We start from the raw sequence: 22,382 nt of genomic DNA, 5'->3' as shown, positions 1-22,382 counted from the left end.
CTTAAATAAAAATCAGTGTTCTCATTCACCGCCTGATGAATGATAGATACAGAAATATACAGGATCTTTTCTAGCACTGTGTCAACTTTGCTGTCAGATAACTGATGAAACTTGAATCTGCACCTGAATCTAAATTATGTCTTTGGGTTTGTATTTTATATGTCTTCTTTTAAACAAAGAGTCAGTTTATGACTTATAGAATCCAATTCTCCTCTCACTTTTGTTGGTGTAAACGAGGAGTAACGGGATTATATGGGGTAAAATTTCAATAAAATGAGAGGTTTCAGAGTAACAGCCGTGTTAGTCTGTATTCGTAAAAAGAAAAAAGAAAAGGAGTACTTGTGGCACCTTAGAGACTAACCAGTTTATTTGAGCATGAGCTTTCGTGAGCTACAGCTCACTTCATCGGATGCATAGCATATTGTGGAAACTGCAGAAGACATTATATACACACAGAGACCATGAAACAAAACTTCCTCCCACCCCACTGTCCTGCTCGTAACAGCTTATCTAAAGTGATCATCAAGGTGGGTCATTTCCAGCACTAATCCAGGTTTTCTCACCACCACCACCCCCCCACACACAGGTGTGTGTGGGGGGGTGGTGGTGAGAAAACCTGGATTAGTGCTGGAAATGACCCACCTTGATTATCATGCGCATTATAAAGAGAGGTTTCAAAGAGGGACGGGCTATTACCAGCAGGAGAGTGAGTTTGTATGTGTGTCTGTGGGGGGGGGGGGTGAGAAAACCTGGATTTGTGCTGGAAATGGCCCTCCTTGATGATCACTTTAGATAAGCTGTTACAAGCAGGACAGTGGGGTGGGAGGAAGTTTTGTTTCATGGTCTCTGTGTGTATATATGTCTTCTGCAGTTTCCACAATATGCTATGCATCCGATGAAGTGAGCTGTAGCTCACGAAAGCTCATGCTCAAATAAACTGGTTAGTCTCTAAGGTGCCACAAGTACTCCTTTTCTTTTTTCTTTTTAATAAAATGAGAAACAGGCCCATAGACTTTTATTATTTCAAATGTTTATTATGGAAAATAAATAAAGTAAATTGATGGTCTTTTCTTGTGTTTATGAAATGTTTTCTATAACAACAACAAGATTTCAGATGGATTTTGAGCTCTTTTACTAGTTTCTGTATTCAGTACTACAATTTTGTTTCCCAGACAGCTTCATATGTAGCACCGCTATCTCTACTACTGTATTTATAGATACAGTATTTATAGATACTATAAAAATATTTATAGGGTTTTTGTCCCAGCATTTCCATTGTAAACATGTCTTGTTGGGCAGGGGTACAGAAGTTCACAATGGTTTGAGTTAACTGTTGTGTCACCATGCAATTTGAACTGCCTGGATTTTTATCACTTCAGTCAAACCATTCATATAGTTCATATTCGCATTACTAGCTGAGGACCGTTCATATGATGGGCTATAATCAATAAATCAGATGTCAGTGGTGATCATTCTTCATGTCAATTTATACACTTACAGGGTACTACTGGCATATATTTTGTTATTGCCACCTCCTCAGCACCAACCCAAGTGTTGTTATTCTTGACACACAGTAACTACAAGAAAACCAAATTCCATCTGTTTCCACCAAAAGAAGTAAATAAATGAGATTCTCAACAGAAAACTCATCTTCCCACCACATCCATGCTTGTATCTGTGGTAAAGAAATTCATGCTCCAGGGAAACTGCATGAAGTAAACAATCTTCCTTCCCTTTAAGAAATCTGCATGATCTTTTAGTCATGCAAGTTGACCTATCTGAAGAGAACTAAAGCAGATATAATGACTTCTGTTTCCTAACAAGGCACCCAATAGCACAATGCAATTTTAAGCATCTTTTTATTAGCAAATAAACAAAAATTGTTTTCATTGCCACCAAACTGACCCTTATTTTCAAATACTTCATATTTTCTCTGGAGCCCATTTTGAATATCAAGTAACATACTTTGAAGGTGGTTATATTACACTTTGTCCTTCCCATTTTATGTATTCTAGCTATTCAGATCCCATTGTGAAATAAATAGATCAAAACATCTAATGTATTTGCAGAGTCTAGCACCATCACAAGATTGTACACAAAAATAGAAAAATTCAATTTGAAACAGACTTGAAAAAATATCAAGCATACAAATACTAAAAGAAACAACTAGTTAAGTAAAAATACAGAAATAAGGATCCAATTCTGCAAATCTTTTGTCACATGAATAGCCCTCACTCCCATGAGTAGTCCCATAGGCTTTAATGAAACTACTCATGATGTAGGGGTTTGCAGGATTGTGCTCTCTTTTTGTATTTTTACTTAACTATTGGTTCTTTATTTTTGATATTTGGGTATTTCTGAGCAGACAAAGATCAGAGACACAGGAGACACTGATGGCTTGGAGGTCACAGAAAGAACACAAGATAGTGTGTAGATCAGGTATGAATTGTGCATTGCTGAAGGAGATTATGTGATGATTGTAAAGAGGCAATTCATCAAGAAAAGGTCAGAGAGTGAACCATTATGGGTAAAGATTAGGTCAGGAGAATGACAATGGTGATGAATGGAGGATTTGATCCAGTTCTGGCAGCTGAATGAGGAAGCTAGGGAGAGGACACAAATGAAAGCAAAAGTCAGAAGGGTCTTTCATGTGGAAGTTAAATTTGCCCAGGCTGTGGATAAGGGAGCGGGAATAGAGGAACACAGAAAGCCAATAGTCAAAATCAGAGCTTGGAGGACTATAGAGAACAGCGTTGTGAGCAGAAAAGAACTAAAGGAAGCGTACTTCAAGGACCTGAAAGGAATGGGAGGTAAATGATGAAGGTAGGGGATGGAAGTAGCAGGTGTAGAATAGCATTAGACCCATCATCCTATTCCCTGATCTGTTATTCGTAGCTTTCTCATGTTACATCATCATGTCATCTAGTAGACGGTAAACTCTTCAGGGCAGGGAATCTTTTGTAAGATGCTTAGCACATGAATAAATTAATAATAATAATTAATGGAACTGTTTGTTACTTTCTTTTGTAAATACATCTAGTTTACATTATGAAAGCAAAAAATCAATTTTCTTATTTTTAAATAGCCCTCCACAAAGTCTATAATTCACCTATTGATGTGTTATATGATCTGACAAAACTATATAATGTCATGCCCATAAATATGAAGGTACTATTTCATATGCCTGTGTCATTGTTTTTGAACCAGTCACAAAAGATCAATACATTCTTTATTTAAAGCACAATATATAACAGCATATATACATTTGTACAAATACTGCTGTATGATCTACAAACATACACTCCCACTCCACTAAAACTTGGCCCAGGCTTCCCCAGCTCATTTGTTGGCTATAGCAGTGCCAGGAAGAAAACCAGTAAATTAGGGGATTACAGCAGAAAGTGGCAGAATTCAGTCATTGTAGTTGTGCGTGTTTGATAAGCACCTGTGTAAATCTGTCAGCCTCAGTTTCAATAGACCTCAGCTCTTGCTCTGACTCCATTCCTACCCTACAGCTGCTTGTCCTTTGTGCCTCATTTGTGCTGCTGGCCCCAAGCTTCTCTGGTCCTTATTGCCAGCTTGAACCCTCCTCCCCACATATCTACAACCTCCTTCTGCTTTTCCCTGTGCTTGTTACTCACCTCGGTCTCACTTGTAACCTTTTTCTATAATTAAAACTGATGCAGGTGAAACAAGCAAACCCATAACAGAAGCGGGGGGATGGGGGGTGCGGAGGCAAATTGTGAGAACGGCCAAGGACCTTCATGGTTTATAGAGCCGAAGTAGTAGTATAGTTAAAAATCACTAAAATATTGACTTGAAACTTTAATGCACATTTCTCAGCTTGTTTGTGAGCACGTGTTCTACTCCTAGAACTACATTTCTCCTTTCATTTTTTATTTTGTTTTTGGTATAACTACACCTCACGTACAACCCTTTCCACTGTGATATTTGGAGTTGAGGAGAGTTAATAGTTGTGATGTACTTGGAGTACAAGTCTGTACTTGTAGCAATAGCTGAAGTCACTGGCATTCTACAGAGAAAAATGTAATCTGTGTTTTTAAAAGGTGGTTTACTTGCTTACCACTTATGCAGAACTGAGAAATATGGCTATGCTTCCAAGATAACTACCCAAATTGCTAAGGTTGACACTCAATACCCTAGCTATCTCACAAATTGTAAGAACAATATCCAGTCTTCAAAACTCAAATAAAGTTAGTCTATTATTTAGCATTAGCTTTCCTACAATTTTATAACATTTCAGATAACTTGTTGGGCCAGTGATCCTCTAAAATATAAGCAAGTTCAGCTAGTTTTGTTCCTAGGTGAAGAACTTGGTTCATGTAAGACCAGTTTCTGCAGTCCTTATTCAAACAAAACTTCAAATTTAAATTAATGGGAGTGTAGCCCAAGTAAGGGTGGCAGGGTCTAATCCCTAATCCAAGTTACTAGAAAAAATAACAATTAACTTTCACTGATCTTTACTCTTTTTCCCTTGTAACTTTCCTCTCTTTTCCTGCACTTACTCTATCAAACTGAGAAGAGTTCTGAGCCTTTTATGCTACTCAAGTTATACATCACTATTTAACATTTAATCACAATCTTTACGTGGCTAACAAGATATTATTAAAAGGACAACATTATTCAGTTAACATGCTGCTTAAAACTTCTCCAGAATTATGTGTTATCGTAAATGTTAATGGCCAAATTCAGGATGATTGTGCATCTATCCCCCAAATGGCATGTAAGGGCTAGATTCACAAAGGGAACATAGGTGTGGGGATGTTGAATATCACCATGCCTAACCTTTATCACTGGAATTTGCAAAGTCTGAGTTCAGCACCTTGACTCCCTATACAACGAATGAGGAGAGACAGTACCTCAGAGTGGGATTCACACAAGCCATTAGGCTAGGTGGCTCCTACCTACACTAACCAGCAGGAGGTGCTGAGAGCTGCATGCTAAACCCTACCCCTCTCTCAGAGATAGGCATCTAAGTCCAGCCTGAAGGGAGGCACCTCCCTCTGCTTGGGATTTTCAGCTGCCAACCCTCTCTTGGAATTAGGTACCTATACCACTTTTGCAAGAAACTGGCATGTGGAGGGTGGGGAAAGAGGGGAGGAAATAAATAATGAAAGAGTCATTAGGCCAAAGAGAGCCTGAGCCCCACGGGCCAGAGTCAGCTGATATGGGCCAGCTGTGGATGTCTAATTTCACTGTAGAAAGACCCTGAGAGACCCCACATCAGATTATCCCATAGTCCACTGGCTAGGGTACTCATCTGAGCGGTAGCAGATCCCTGTTCAAATCTCTTTGCCCCATCAGGTGGAGGGGAGACTTAAACCACAGGTCTCCCAGGTGAGTCCCTACCACTGGGCTAAAAGTTATGAGAGAGGTGGTCCTCCTCCTTCTCCTTTTTACCCCCACACCCAACCCCGCCATTTGTGTAAGCTTGCCTACTTGGGACTGATCTAGTAGGTGAGGCCTGAGCATGCTTGCCAGATTGGGTCCCACAAGCAAGTTAGACAGAGGAATGCTTAACTTCCCCCTCATTGTACATTGTGCTGGGGCTTGGACATGGAGACACCGTGTATTTCACTGCAGTTTGTATGCTCAGAGGCAGAAATATAGGTGCCTAAGGAACTTAGGCACTGAGAGAGTTTAGGTGCTATGGGATTCAGCAGTGGCTGACTGGGGGTTATGTGAATCCCCGCGGGACTGATTCTGGGATTTAGGTGCCTAAAGTGAATCTAGCCCCTATATGTACATGTATTTGGAACATGTATTTTGTCCAGCAGTGGTCCTATGCAGCTTCTGCATGGCAGTAGCACAAATAGCATGCACAGGTCTTGTTGCAGGGTCATGGAGATTACACATGAGAATTATTCCTCCTAATTTTTAGGCCCCTCACCAGAATGCCTCTTTACAGATTCTGTCACAGAACACCTATTAAGTGGCCTCTTGAAACCAATGGGAGTTAAGTACCTAAATCCTTTTGAAAAATCCTACTGTGTTTCTACCTGCATCCTCAAGCACCTAAATCCCTGTAAAAATTTAGCCTAAGTGACTTAGGACCCTAAATCCAATTTTTGAAAATTGCTTAGAATCCAAAGTCTCACTGGTTTCCAATGACATTTGGGTTCTTAAATCACTTAGGTGCTATGATAACATTACCCAGTCTAAAATACTTTTATAATCTAGAATCATGACATAATACACTTTTTATTTATTTTTTCCTACCAGTGCCAAACAGGCTCCTATATCAGAAACATAGACAATTACAAGGTGGACATAAACTGTTAACAACAATGTACTTGTTCAGTACCTTGGACAAGTACTACCAACCAATACTGACTACCTTAATTATCGAAGAGATATCAGTTATTATAAACAAATACAGATCAGCTCCTGCATTTGTTATTTCATCTCCAGTGGTAAATGTTCTCAGTGATGTTAATTGATCATGACTGATTTTGCTGAAATTATCGACAGCTTAGATAATAATTAATAAGGTAACAGTATTAAAAAACTATGGTAATAAGAGCATTTTACCTACTATAACAACAAATCCTTAATTTGTTACCAATGACAGCTTGTAACACATTTCTGGCATTATACACCAATACCAGAAGACATATGAAATATTTCCAGTGTACAGTGTTTATCTTCATCTGTTATATTGTACTAAAGATAAAAGCTCTGTACAAAAACTGATGGAAGAATACAGCCCTTTTATCTTTAAAATTTTTTACATGATTTTCCAATCTAGATTATGATAATAGGTAATAAATAAACTAATTCATTATTCAGGTTTACTTTCATTTTGGTAAAGTAAAAAAAAGAGGCATGTTCCATAAACCCAGACAATTTAAATAAGATGTGATGAAATGTTTGATTAATGAAAGGATGGTCTTAGTGACAGAGAAAAGTTTTGTCTCTTAATATGCCCAGTCATAAAAGAACTACAAATTTACAATGAATAAACTCCTATTCAGATTCAATATAATAGCTATTACAACATGCTATATATCACAGTAGTAAGACTAGAATGACAAATTGCCTCCTCAAATTAACCAACCTTTCTAAATCTCTGTTAGCATCACAGAGAAATACATTTCCACGACCTTATCTATAGAATAAACAGCTACAATGACATAAATATCATTTTTAAACAATGAAGTCTCCTAACTAACCACCAAAACTCATTGGATCTTAAATGTCAACTGTGATATATTTTAATTCCAAATTATTGGGAAGTTTAATTTATAACTAGAACAACTTTTAACATATATACTGGAATTAAATTAGTCACATATGTTAGTCATACTTTCTCAGTCAGCTTCACAGGCACTTTCAGTGTATGTAGGTTGATACATGTCATTCACTTTTGGCCAATTCCTAGTCCCACTGAAATCAAATGGAATTCTGCCAGTGACTTAATGGGATCAAGGTTTGGCCTTTGTGAAGTTTAAAGCTTTACTTATGCTTTTGTGTATTCAACTGACTTTATAGTATCCAAGTCTGTTTCTATATATCACTTTGGTTCAAACAAAATGGCCGAGCTACACTGTTTTCTATATGGTAAGATTATCTTGGCGCTTTTGTTAATTGCCACTACATTAGCAAATATTGTAAAGGATCTTTCTAGGACTTATATTACATCATTAAAGACCCACTGACACCTCCTGGAGGCTACAAAAAATACTCTAACTGTCCCATCTGCAAAAGCAAAGAGTAAAGAAACTACATATAATTTTGAAAATAAAATTTGATTTTGTAATTAATTATTCACGTGTATCCTCTAGCAACACTTTTACACCTACCTATTCACATGGGTTTAAAATAGAATGTATAAAGCACCCACTTGTGTCTGTAAAGTTTTTGTAACAAATACTGATACTCCCACTTTTTCTAATGAAGTTTTTAAAATCAAACTTGCTCTTTTGTGACAATAAAGTTGTTAAAATGTTGGCCATTGCCAAAGCAAATCTGCACTTACCCCAGTGTTGTCATAGTGACGATGGTGTACCAGAAGGCCGCAGGGATACTGGTGAACTTGCTGGACGATGAACCTTTCTCTGCATAGAACATGACCGTGGCAAAGATGATGATGGCCATGGTCAGTGAGAAGAGGAGAAAGCCCAACTCTGAGGCACAGCTTTTTAGCGTGTAACCCAGGATGCGCAGCCCCTGTGAGTGGCGGGAAAACTTAAAGATCCGGAAGACACGGAAGACACGCAGTGTCACAAAGGCCCCACTGACATCCTCGTTATCTGTCATCACCAGACCAATGTAATAGGGCATGATGGCCACTACATCAATAACACTCATGACACTGCGCACAAACTTGTAGCGGTTGGGGGCTGCCACCAGACGCAGCAGATACTCAACAGTGAAGATCATGACACAGGCAGTATCCAGGCAGAAGAAAGCCACAGCATAGCGCTCCCCACAGGGCAGCTCCTTGATGCGACCAGGGTTTACCCCACAGGGCACTGTCTCCACCACATTGGCAATGACAGAGATAGCAATGAAGAAGCCAGTGACATAGTAGAAGACCAGGGCCAGTGTACTTGTGTGTGGATTTTCGAAGGCCCGCCACATTCTCTCCCGAGTTGTCATGGAAGGCAGGGAACTCTCAGCCGCATGATCCTGATCTGCATCATCCTGCAGGCGCTCAGCATTCTCACGTCGGCGATCCTTGTACTCCTCATAGCAGCAGTCACCTATGATCTCAGGGATGATGCCAAAGAAGGCCAGCTCCTCGTCGTAAGCTGATATACATTCTTGGCGGGGGTAGTGCAGCTTCCCTGTACGATAGAAGTTGAGAATGTGACGGAAGATGTCAGGATCCCGGTCAAAAAAGTACTGCTGTGTCTCTGCATGGTAGAAGAAGTCCCGCTCCGAGCTGCCCAGTAGTGTATCAGGGTAGCGCTCCAGGGTGTCCTGCCATGTCTGGAACTGGGTACCACTCACGTTCAACACAATCAGAGAGTCCTGGCTTCGCTTTCTCTCCTGCCGGGGAGCAGCTGGCATGGGATTCGTGGCCACTGGCATCCATCCTATGGCTGCCGCCCGCGCAAATGGCAACCAAGCTGCTACTCCTGCTGCCATGGTCCAACCTGCTAGTGTAGCTGCTGCTGAGGGATCACTTTAGAGCCAATCTAGGCTTGGCCACTAAAATATAAATTTTTAAAAAATGAATAAATAAAAATGCTCACACAATATCAAAGTACTGAACATTACTATTCATTTATTCATTAGTATTAGTATTAGTATTTAAAGACTTGTCTCCTCCCTTTTCCCTCCCAGTGGCTTAAGATAATAAATCAGAGTATTGGGAAATTCATCATGTACTGGTGTTCAAAAAAACCTCACCCTCCCTACCAGCTGGTTCCTGTGAAGAAAGGTCCCTCTGTTGCATACAGACACAGCCTGCGAAGGATGTGCACCCAGCAGCCAGCTAGGGCCAGTCACCTGGAGCTAGGGGAAGATCTTTCTGCCCTAGCGATGTGCGCCCACCCCGACTCTCCGCCCACCTGTTCCTGCCGGAGGAGCCAGGCAGCTGCCGCTGGCGGCGGGATGGGCGCAGGAGAGAGGCGCTGGCAGCCGCGAAGCAGTTCCCAGCCGGGGGCTACCGCAGAATTTCTCCCCAGCCCCTCCCGCCCTGCACAACGCTAAGTGGCCCGGCTGGAAGGGGAGTAGGCAGGCGAAGGCGGCCGCCCCTTCCCTATTCAGAGCCCCAGCGCGACGTCGGGACTGATCCCCCCCGCCCGGTTGCCCCTGGGATTTCGGCCCCGGGAGAAGGGGCAGGTGGAGCCCGCGGCCGGGGGAGGAGCTCAAGGCGACAGCCTTAAACTTCACGGCAAGTTTTCTTCCAGGAAAACACGCTGGAGCAGAGAGTGACGCGCGGGGGAACCCCCGACGGAGGGGGCGGCTGCCTGCTGGCGAGGGGGAAATCGGGACTGGGGTGATGGGGCGGGGTCCAGAGCCGGGAGGAGAGCAGCGCAGAGCCCGGGGAGAGCCGGGGGGCGGGGGGGTCAGAAGGGCCCCGGCGCAGGGGAATAGCCAGTGGGGCGCTTAAGCATCCAGGCGAAGGAGCGGTTGGGGGGAGGAGCCTGCTGGTTTATGGGGGGGCTGGGGCGGGAGAAGAGAAGTTTGGGGAAAGCCGGGGAGGGGGGTGGGGCTGGGGTCGGGGAGGGAGAGACGTGTGGATGCGTTACAGTGACTGTGGAGTTTGGAGGGGAGACACGGGTTTTGGAGTCTGGAGTGAAGCGCGGGTTGGGTGGGAATAGAGGGTTAGGGGGTCTCCGTAGTGCAGGGGGGTCAGCGAGGGGCGGGGGTAAGAGGAGCCCATGCTGAGGCTAGGGAGGCAGGGGGATTGGGGGGCTCCATAGTGGAGAGAGGGGGCCATGCTGAGGCAGGGTAACTGGGGATCTGCACAGTGCACGGAGGGCGGGGCATGCTGAGGCTAGGGAGGCAGGGGATTAGGGGGTCTGCACAGTGCACGGAGGGGGGGCATGCTGAGGCAGAGGAATTAGGCGGTCTCCCTAGTGCACGGAGGGGGGGCATGCTGAGGTTAGGGAGGCAGGGGATTAGGGGGGCTCCATAGTGCGGGGGGGCATGCTGAGGTTAGGGAGGCAGGGGATTAGGGGGGCTCCATAGTGCAGGGAGGGGGCCATGCTGAGGCAGGGTAACTGGGGGTCTGCACAGTGCACGCAGGGGGGGCATGCTGAGGCTAGGGAGGCAGGGTGACTGGGGGTCTGCATAGTGCACGGAGGGGGGGCATGGTGAGGCTAGGGAGGCAGGGGATTAGGGGGGCTCCATAGTGCGGGGGGGCATGCTGAGGTTAGGGAGGCAGGGGATTAGGGGGGCTCCATAGTGCAGGGAGGGGGCCATGCTGAGGCAGGGTAACTGGGGGTCTGCACAGTGCACGGAGGGGGGGCATGCTGAGGCTAGGGAGGCAGGGTGACTGGGGGTCTGCACAGTGCACGGAGGGGGAAGCATGCTGAGGCTAGGGAGGCAGGGTAACTGGGGGTCTGCACAGTGCACGGAGGGGGGGCATGCTGAGGCTAGGGAGGCAGGGTGACTGGGGGTCTCCATAGTGCACGGAGGGGGGGCATGCTGAGGCTAGGGAGCCAGGGGGGTTAGGGGGTCTCCATAGTGCAAGGGGAGGGGGCCAGGGAAGGGATCAGTGAGCCTTGTGTGCGATTAGGGGGAGGGGGGCTCGCGGTACGGACGGTGTCAGGGAGAGGTTTGGAGCGGGAGCCGAGGCTGAGGGAGCCTCCCTGCTTCCCCTGTCCGTGTGCAGTTTGCCGGCTAGAGGCAGGGACCCCCCCCGCCCCGCCCCAGGCTCGGCTCGCCCTCCCCCGGCCCGGGCGCAGCCCGCGGTACGTACCTGGCAAAGTCTGGCCAGAGCGCTCACTTGCATAGAGACTTTTTTTTTCATCCGCGGGGCCCTGTCGGGAAAGGCGGAGAGACGGGAGCCACTGGGAAAGCCAGCCCCGAGCCCAGGGGCCAGAGCTACCGGGGCTTCCCTTGCCGCCGCCAAGCAGCACCAGCAACAAGTTCCAGGGGAGGGGGGGAGGAAGCAGCGTAATCGCGCCTGGCGAGTTAATGTAGCGCGTCTTTCCCAAGGAGCGGAGCTTGCGGCGGGGTGGCCCCTGTCAGGAGGGAGTCGCGCCGCTGCCCATGCCGCCGGGCGGCTGAGGGGCTGCAGATGGCCGCGGACTGGGTGGGGAAGAGGCACTCGTGAGGCAGAGGGCACAGCAGGGCTTCTCTCTCCTGCCCCTCCAGTGGGTGGGCCATGCCTCGCCAAGCTGGGAGAGGAGCGGCTGCTGCGGCGGCTGCAGGTTGTTATTTTCCAGGCGGCTGCTTCTCCTTTCCGCTCCTGCAAATGCCACCGAAGGAAGCAGCCCGGAGAAGTGGCGTGAAGGAGGAGGACATCGATCCGAGAGAGGAACAAAGAGAATTACAAATCGTTACACGCCGGGTTGCGGTGCAGGCGAGAACATGGTGTGTGTGTGTGTGTGTGTGTGTGTGGCTCGTGTCCGTGCGGCTCAGTCCACCCCCTCGTTGGCGGCGTAGTTAGTTGACTGCTGCCTGGGGCGGAGGTCAAGCTCTGGATACGATTTAGAAGAGGCAATTAGGGTGATCTCTTTGAAGTGCCAGTTCCTTGCAACAAAGGGGAGAAATTAGTTGCTTAAGGAAAAAAATCAAATTACAGACTGGAAGTGAAGTGTTGCGAGACTTTTTAATAGCAGCTTCATTCCTCTTTGTAGTTCCCATCTCATCCCTTATCCAAATTGCTTTTCTAGCTTTCAAGAAAGGCGATCGGTGGGACGGGTGCTGTGAGCATTTTCATCCTTCTGTCCTTTCTGTTCCCTTTTAAGACAATCCACCCTTTCCTCATCACTAGGTGGCGTGTGGATGACGGGAAGTTAATTCCTCACCTTTCCTAAAGCGGCCCTGCTGTAGGGACTGAGGGAGAGAAGCAACTTGCACCCCACTAATCCTTCTTATTAGAAGATCTAGTTACAACCAAAATTACCAATGGGGAAAGAATTGTCCAGTGATTATAAAAATCTATCGGGTTTTTATTTTGTAATATCTACAGTAATTTTTAAGGGTGTGGCTTTTTAAAAAAGAGATTGTAAATTTAGGAAAATTAGCATCTTTCAGTAAAAAGAACAGAGGTTAGTGATATGATTTCCTAATTTTGAAATGCTATTTACTAGTATCCTGTAAGCAAAACGAATGCTTTGTTTTTCAGAATTAAAATGCTTAAAACAATCAGTCTTTTTCACTGAGCTTACAAAAAGGTGGTTATTTCTCTTCTTCACTAATGTTTGATTTGGCTTAGTAATAACATGAAGAGCTACAAATCTGTCATATAGTAATTTGCTTCCTTCATATTTCAATATCTGAAACAGTGCATTTTTAGCTACTTCTTTCACTGTTGTTATATCTTTGGACTCAGCCTTAGAAGTCTGGCTTATAAGAAGGAGAGACAAATCACCACATCTGGCAAATCATTAAAAAGTAGGAAATATAGCAGAGTCTAAAACAGTATATACTGTACTTTTTAGTGGACTTGGATGTTTTTAAATAGTATGGTTAACTTTTAACATGTAAAACTAATTTTTTTTTATTCCTATTGAGAGAGAGTACTCTAGCATGAAAAATCTACATGTTCCCCTGAGAAATATTTGAAAAAAGTAGGTCTTCTACATAAATTAAGATATAAGGATCATGACATGTATAACCCGTCTAATTTCTAAATTAGGAGAACTTTGGATCAAGAGCATCAAATCAAGCTTACTAAAATAATGTTAAAGAAAAAGGAGCCTTTCCATTATTTTATTAGAAGTGTTATGATTCAAATCTAAATGCTCAGTATATTAATCCTACATTTTTCTGCTGTTAGCAACATGTATGCAGAAGTAACAGTGCTTTTTTAAAATAAAGTTTGACTTTTAGTGTTGGAGAAAGCTTTCAAAATCTTCAATATTTTGCCTTTTAGAAAGTCTTAATCATTGTGAGCTTCTTATAAGACAATGCTTTAACACCATGTTAATTATAAAAAAAAGCAATAAGTTAATGATTATTCTTATAAAAAGACTTGATATCCAATTTGCAATAGGTTGGTCAAGATATATATAAGGGGCTTTAAATGTCAGTGATACCATTTCCCAATGCTAAATGACAGGGATGGCCTCTGATCTAGCAATGTCAAAAGGTAATATTATGACCACTAACAAAACGTCTGATTGACGTTTTCAGTAGTTCAGCAGCGAGTCATATAATAGTGAGATCTCCTTTTTTAATGTGAACCACCTTTGCCTATAAAATGGTTAGCCTTTTTTGTAATCTTTACTTGTATTTTTATTTTGCAGTTGTTTTTTTACAAAATTAAACTGTGCAATCAGAACTCATACTCCCCTTCTCCCCACATATACACACATAGACACGGATGAGGATAGGTTCCCTTGAAGAACTCACTGACATTTGACATTGCTTTAAAGATGCAACAACAACAAATATATTTAAAACCAGCTGAGTTGGAAGATAGGGTAAGTCAGGATATTTGGATAATTACATCTTGAAACTTTCACTTTTAAGTCATAAGTCTGAGGTCAAAAGTGATTGAAAGTAATGTCTTTCAGAGAACTCTGATGGTGTGAAATGTTTATGGTTTCAGTCCAGTTCCTATTAAATAGGTGTCCACATCAAAGAAATGATGGTACTGTTCAGAAATAGTATCCTCAGAAGAGACGCTAAGGATTATACGGGTAAGCATATTCTTCTGCCTTCTCATTCCAGCATGAAATCCATTAAAAATATTATGAAAGGCATTTAGAGAGAAGCTTGAACTGTTACTTGTGTTCTACCTGTTCAGTACATGAGAATTTCAGTCTCCAGTATTCTTAATCCAGCACTTTCAGGAAGACTAATTTCATGTAAGTAAAAGCTACCATATAATCAATTTGTCTCCTGAAGTCATAATCCTCTGTCTGTGACATCACTATCACTTACTGGGAAATTGGCATGATTGGCATGGCGTGATAAAGGGAATTATGACTTCAAATAAGAATTAAGCAGGAGGAGCATTAAAGATAATAACTGAAATGTGGAAGTAAATGGTGTTAGAGATTATAACAATAAAATATAAAATAAATTGCTTCTAAATAGTTTTTGAACATTTTCTTATGAGGTGCCAAGAGGTCTCTGTGGATTAAGCAGATTAAAGCCTGTGATGCCAAAGAATTATTGCATTTACTTGTTGATTTTCTTTAGTGCATTCTTGATATAGTTAGAGTTTTAACACCAAAAGCTTTCTTTGGTACACAAAATCATTCATGGTCTCTCTCTTAATAATTCATTTAGTATTAAGTTAATACTCGATCCTTAACTCACAAAATTATGATAAAAAACAATGGAATTATTTAAAGCCACATTGTCAGTTTTTGAACATTTTCTTATGAGGTGCCAAGAGGTCTCTGTGGATTAAGCAGATTAAAGCCTGTGATGCCAAAGAATTATTGCATTTACTTGTTGATTTTCTTTAGTGCATTCTTGATATAGTTAGAGTTTTAACACCAAAAGCTTTCTTTGGTACACAAAATCAATCATGGTCTCTCTCTTAATAATTCATTTAGTATTAAGTTAATACTCGATCCTTAACTCACAAAATTATGATAAAAAACAATGGAATTATTTAAAGCCACATTGTCAGCTTTCCTGTGACAAGGTTATGGGGCTAGCAGCACCACTACCTCCTTTCTGGTCTCTCTGGCACCCCTTGAGGTGTGACCCATCTTGGGGTGGAGTCTTGTGATTCTTTTACTCTTAGGCCAGGACTTGGATACCAACAATTTATCACCCTGCAGGGTACCTGCATTTCTTCCCTTCAGGATCTTGTGACAGATAAGACTGACAAACAGCTTTCTTTAAAAAATGTATTTTTATTTAGCATTTGCTCAAAGTGTTACACAATAAAAGGATTTTTTTTTGAAAAGCCTACATGTAAAGAAGCCTCATCTAATGTGCCTCTTCATTTCAAACATTTCAACATGGGCTTTCCTCTTAAATTACAGAAACAGAAGTGACCTGACTTACATTCTCCTAGAAAGCTCAGAGATTCTATGAGACCTGTGACCCACCTTGGTCTGTGACCCACCTTGGTCACCATTCACAGTATGACGTACTGTTCTTCTCTCCACACCTCTGCTTGTCTCTGACACTGAGAGTCTCTTCATCTGGGTCTGTGTTTTGTTTTTCCAGTGAGCAGGAGCATTCATCAGGGTCTATCCAGGAGAATGCCCTTCTAATGGCTGCTCCATTGTTTGGGCAGCTGGACCTATTCAGTCTCAATGAGTTGTAACTATCTTCCGCGTGACTGTGTCTCCCCTTTAGGTGAGGGTGTTGAAACTGTCTGATCTGATCTGAAGTAAAGCACATAAATCATATTTTAGGAAAATAATTGAAATATACAATTAATACCATAGGCTCCGACTCCATGGGTGCTCCAGGCCTGCAGCACTCACAGAAAAAAAATAGTGTGTGCTCACCAGCCACCCGCCCATCAGCTGTTCAGCAGTGGGCTGGAGGCACTCAGGGGTGGGAAGAGGCAGAGAGAGAGAGAGGCCTTGGGGGAAGGAACAGGGCGAGGCCATGGGGTGGAGCACCCACCCAGAAAAATGGAAGTCAGCGACTGGGATTAATACCGATAATTATGGTAATATATCAGCTCAATCTGCAATTTTCTGACCTTATCAAAATCTAGTTTGTCTTTTGACTGTAGCCCTGACAGCAAGATCAGCAAAATATTTTGAATTGGATTATAACTTTTATAAAAAGGGGAAAAAATAATGGAAAATTATTAAGCAAGGCTCAGGTCACTCCCCAGAGATCTATGCAGGAAGGATAATCTGTGCATGGATTTCCCACTTTCCATGTGGAAAAAGAACAGTTGAATCTGCAGCACTATCCCTGCATCTTGTAAATGGCCTTCTATGGAGTCAGGGATTGATGTGTGGAGAGAAGGCATGACACGGATAGGGGAAAATGCACTACATTCACTATTTCCCCACCAATTCTTCAAGAAGACTACTTGAACGTAACCACAATTAATTTTATGCTCTCTTTCCATGATTTGGAAACCTCCCTTTCCCTGTTTAGGGTAGTGTGAGTGAGCCAGAAGCCTCAGAGCTTCAGATGAACTTGGAGATTTTGCAGGTTCTGGGGAACTGACTACCTTGTCATTTCTGCACAGGGGTGAGAGGACAATCCCCTTTTCCCATGGATGGAGTAATCTGGAGGAAATTTCACTGAGGACAACCTCAAAGATCTTCCCCATGTCTTTCCATTAGAAGGGATGATCTGACCCCAAATATTTGCACTGCAGCTGTTCTCAACCAAGAAATACTTATTTAATCAGTTTTCCATAATGTTTGTTACATACCGTGAGTTCTAGAATTTTTTGGAAACCAGAATAAATATTACACTTAATAAGTGCATAGGAAATACTGGTTGAAACTAGTAATATTTTACCTAATAGTGAAAAGATAAAAGCAAACTTTTAAACTTTATCCACAATATATAACGATAGATGAATAGATATTTCTAATTTTAAATGCATGTAATTTATCTGATATCATATCTTCAGAATGATACATAAGGCTCATTTATATACAGATTGGGGGCCTGATCTCCTGAAGGGCAAGCATGCCATTAAGTTTCATAGATTCCAAAACCAGAAGGGACCATTATGGTCATCTAAACTGACCTCCAGTTTAACACAGGCCTTAGAACTTCCCCCAAAATATTTCCTACAGTATATCTTTTAGAAAAACATCCAATCTTGATTTAAAAATTGTCAGTGATGGAGAATCCACTATGACCCTTGGTAAATTGTTCCAATGGTTAAATACCCAGACTGTTAAAATTGTATGCCTTATTTCAATCTGAATTTGTCTAGCTTCAACTTCCAGCTGTTGGATTGTGTTTACATCTTTTTCTGCTAGATTGAAGAGCCCATTATTAAGTATTTGTTCCCCATGTAGATGCTTATATACTGTAATCAAGTCTCTGTTTAACCTTCTCTTTGTTAAACTATGTAGAGTGAGCTCCTCGAGTCTCTCACTATAAGACAGGTTTTCTAAGCTTTTAATCCTTCTCATGTCTCTTCTCCAAACCCTGTTCCATTTATCAGCTGCAAGGGTCCATGGACTATAACCTGAGTCTACAGAGCCTGCTTTTCCCACAGTGCCATTAGGAGACCGTGCAGAGCCCCAGCCAGGGACCACTGTGGAGAGTAAGTGCCACAGTAAGTACCACCTAAGGGAGCCAGAGTGACAGTAACCTGCAACCCTCTGATTGGCCAAGTGCCCTATTTAACCCCAGGGGTTGGCCCACAAAGTTGAAATGCAGACTTCGGCTGCTGTGACCCCAGACTTCACCTTGTCTTCTGATCCCATCCTGAGTCTGACCCTGACTTTTGCTTCCTGACTCTGGCCTGGTATTGTCTCTGCTCTCGGACTCTGACCCTGATTCCTGCCTCCGGATTCCAGCCTGGTACTACCTCTGACCTCTGGTCTCTGACCTTAGCCTCACTCTGACCATGACTTTTGCTTCCTGAACCTGCCTTGTGCGATTCATCTGACTCCTGTTCAGTGACTTCAGTTCCTGATGTGCAGACCCCAGCAGAGCAGGGACTGCTAGGCCAAAATGTATGCCATGGTCCCTTACATCAGCATAATTCCTGAATTGGGGACACCAGCTTTTGCCCGAGTTATCCTGAACAGACTTCGAACCCTTGCAGACAGGATCCATTCTGAATGACAGTTTGGCTTCAGAGCCGAAAGGTCTGCTATTGACATGATCTTCTGTCTAAGATATCTACAAGAGAAATACAGAGAATGAAAAAAAGCCCCTTTACATAGCCTTCATCGATCTCACAAAGGCTTTTGACCTTGTCTGTAGAAGCAGACTATTTGTGCTTCTAGAAAAGATTGGATGTCCCCCCAAGTTCTTAAGTATGATTCGGTCATTCCATGAAAACATATATGGCACCGTCCAATATGATAGCTCAGACTCCGAGGCTTTCCAGATTCATAGAGGGGTCTGTGTGCTTGCCCCAACTCTGTTTGGGATCTTTTTCTCCTTGCTACTGAAACAAGCTTTTGGTTTCTTAACTGAGGAAATTTACTTGCACACAAGATCTGATGGAAACCTGTTCAATCTTGCAAGACTCAGATCTAAAATCAAGACTCAGGAGGCCCTCATTCTACACCTCTTCTTTGCTGATGACGTCGCAGTGACACCCCACCCAGAAGCCCATCTCCGAAACCTCATGGACAGTTTTTCCAAAGCCTGCCAAGACTTGGAGCTTACAATAAGCCTAAAAAAGATTAACATAATTTGCCAAGGAGTTGAGGAAGCACCCTCCATTAAGATCAACAACTATGAACTTGAAGTAGTGAATGAGTTCACATACCTGGGGTCCACTATTGCAGTCAACCTTTCACTTGAAATGGAACTCAGCATCCGCATTGGAAAAGCTGCCACAACAGTGTCTAGACTGAACAAGAGGGTCTGGCAAAACAACAAACTGACAGAACACACAAAGATCTGTGTGTATCGTGCATATGTTATCAGCACACTTTTGTATGGGAGCAAGGCATGAACCTTATACTCGTATCAGGAAAAGAGGCTCAACAGCTTTCATATGCATTGCCTCCTCAAATCTTTGGAATTTCCTGGAGGGATAGAGTCACCAACACTGAGGTGCTTAAGCGGGCCAGTATATCCAGCATACAAACACTCCTCAAACAGAGACACCTCCGCTGGCTTGGGCATGTGTGCCAAATGAATGATGGAGGCACCCCAAAGGACATCCTCTACAGCAAACTGGCATCTGGAAAAAAGACCCAAAGGACACCCAAATTTGCATTTCAATGATGTGTGCAAGCGAGACCTCAAAGAAATGGACATGGATGTGGATAACTGGGAAGATCACACTCAGTACAACAGCTTTTGGAAACAAGAGCTTAACAAAGTTACCGGAGTTACGAGAGGAAGCAGTCCAGCTTAGCAGAGGAGAAAAGGGCTCATAGAAGGCAGAGCCCAAAGGGCCGAAACACCATCTTTAAATAAATCAGATACGGCAGAGATTGTCTCTCTCAAGTGGGTTTCTTCAGCCACAGCATGGTGTCTATAAAACCAATTGAGTAAATAATTTACCTCTCAGGGGCACATACCCATGGTCTCTCCTCGAGACTGAAGGATGCCTACTAGTAGTGGACAGCAGAAATGGACGCCATATTCCATCAGTGGTTGCACCAGTGTAAATATAAGTAAAATAACCTCTCTTTTGTTTGATATTTCCCTGTTTATGCATCCCAGGATCACATTTTCTTTTTTTTTGGTCACAGTGCCGGGCCAGGAGTTCACATTCAGCTGATTATCCACCATGATGCCCAAATCTTTTTCATAAGAACATAAGACTGGCCATACTGGATCAGACCAATGATTCATCTAGCCTGATATTCAATTTTCCAAAAGTGACTGGTACCAGATGCTTTAGAGGAAATGAGCAGAGCAGGGCAATTATTGCATGACCCATCCCCTTTTTCCATTCCCAGCTTCTGGCAGTTGGAGGTTTAGGAACACCCAGAACGTAGGGTTGCATCCCTGACTATCTTGGCTAATAGCCATTGATGGACCTATCCTCCATGAACTTATCTAATTTTCTTTTAGCACAATTGTACTTGCGGGCTTCACAACATCCCATGGCAATGAGTTTCACAGGTTGAATGTGTGTTGTGTGAAGTACTTCCTTATGTTTGCTTTAAACCTGCTCCCTATTAATTTCATTGGGTGACCCCTGGTTCTTGTTATGTGAAGGGGTACATAACACTTCCTTATTCACTTAATCTACACCATTCCTGATTTTATAGACCTCTATCATATCTCTCCTCCGTCTCTTTTCTAAACTGAACAGTCCTAGCTTTTTAATCTCTCCTTATACAGAGGTTGTTCCATACCCCTAATCATTTTTATTGCCCTTCTCTTTTTTGACCGCCGCTGCACACGGAGCAGATGTTTACAGAGAACTAGCTACGATGACTCCAATATCTTTCTTGAGTAGTAACAGCTAATTTAGAACACATCATTTTGTATGTATAGTTGGGATTATGTGCATTACTTTGCATTTATCAACATTGAATTTCATCATCTATTTTCTTGCCCTATCACCCAGTTTTGTGAGATCCCTTTGTAACTCTTCGCAGTCAGCTCTGGATTGAACTATCTTGAGTAATTTTGTATCGTCTGCAAACTTTGCCACCTCACTGTTTATCCCTTTTCCAGATCATTTGTGAATATGTTAAACAGCATTGGTCCCAATACAGATCCGTGAGGGCTCCACTATTAAAACTCTCTCCATTGTAATAACTGACCACTTATTCCTATTTTTTAACCATGAGAGGACCTTCCCAGGGTAGAGTTTCCCCATCCTATAAGTATGGCCTAAAATCTTAGTTCCTAGATGTACATATTTACATTTAGCCATATTAAAACATATATTGTTTGCTTGCAGCCATTTTACCAAACTATAGAGATCGCGCTAGATCAGTGATCTGTCCTCTTCATTATTTACCATTCCCACCATGTTTGTGTCATCTGTAAATTGTCAGTGATGATTTTATGTTTTCTTCCTGGTCAGTTGATAAAAATGTTAAATGTCATATGGCCAAGAACTGATCCCTGTGGGACCCTACTTGATGATGATTCCTGGTTTATAGTTACATTTTGAGATCTATCAGTTAGCCAGTTTTTAATCCATTTAATGTGTGCCATGTTAATTTGATATCGTTCTAGTTTTGTAATCAAAATATCATGCGGTATTAAATCAAAAGCCTTACAGAAGTCTAAATACATTATGTCAGCACTATTACCTTTATCAACCAAACTTGTAATCGCATCAAAAAAAGATATCAAGTTGGTTTGACAATATCTGTTTCTATAAACTCATGTTCATTTGCATTAATTTTATTACCTTGTGTAACATGCTGGTGGGGATAGCCACAGTTGTAAACCACCATATTATACCTCTGCCTCAGCAAGAATGAGATTTACTGGCAATTAGATTGTGTCAGCTCCCTGCCACAGCAGTCTCTCTTCCTCACCAGCAAACTCCTCAAGGCTCTCCTGTCCCCAGCCGTGCCTACTAGTTAGCAATCAGTGAACTTCAGCCCCTAAGCACCTCAGAGATGTTTCTCTGCAATGCACAGACCCCCACACCCCTACCGGATGTGCACCAGGTGCAGCACTAGTATAAAAGGAAGCAGCCTAGAATCATAGAATATCAGGGTTGGAAGGGACCCCAGAAGGTCATCTAGTCCAACCCCCTGCTCGAAGCAGGACCAATTCCCAGTTAAATCATCCCAGCCAGGGCTTTGTCAAGCCTGACCTTAAAAACCTCTAAGGAAGGAGATTCTACCACCTCCCTAGGTAACGCATTCCAGTGTTTCACCACCCTCTTAGTGAAAAAGTTTTTCCTAATATCCAATCTAAACCTCCCCCATTGCAACTTGAGACCATTACTCCTCGTTCTGTCATCTGCTACCATTGAGAACAGTCTAGAGCCATCCTCTTTGGAACCCCCTTTCAGGTAGTTGAAAGCAGCTATCAAATCCCCCCTCATTCTTCTCTTCTGCAGACTAAACAATCCCAGCTCCCTCAGCCTCTCCTCATAAGTCATGTGCTCTAGACCCCTAATCATTTTTGTTGCCCTTCGCTGGACTCTCTCCAATTTATCCACATCCTTCTTGTAGTGTGGGGCCCAAAACTGGACACAGTACTCCAGATGAGGCCTCACC

General features: G+C 42.9%; 1 protein-coding gene across 4 annotated transcripts in view; it reads right to left on the bottom strand.

Annotated features, from left to right (window-relative positions):
- KCND2 (potassium voltage-gated channel subfamily D member 2) overlaps positions 1–12,398 on the bottom strand; it is a 430,044-nt gene extending 417,646 nt beyond the window's left edge. For all 4 annotated transcript variants that reach the window (XM_074942303.1, XM_074942304.1, XM_074942306.1 and 1 more), the window contains exons 1-2: positions 11,399–12,398; positions 8,000–9,177 (exon numbers count right to left, since the gene is read on the bottom strand). In XM_074942303.1, the coding sequence (XP_074798404.1) occupies positions 8,000–9,114 (1,115 nt within the window). In that variant the 5' untranslated portion in view covers positions 9,115–9,177; positions 11,399–12,398. The remainder of the gene's footprint in view (positions 1–7,999; positions 9,178–11,398) is intronic.
- Positions 12,399–22,382: the final 9,984 nt, after the last annotated feature.

Source organism: Natator depressus, chromosome 1, assembly GCF_965152275.1.
Source record: "Natator depressus isolate rNatDep1 chromosome 1, rNatDep2.hap1, whole genome shotgun sequence".
NCBI classification, from domain to species: Eukaryota; Metazoa; Chordata; order Testudines; family Cheloniidae; genus Natator; species Natator depressus.
This window is presented reverse-complemented; position numbering and strand designations above follow the sequence as displayed.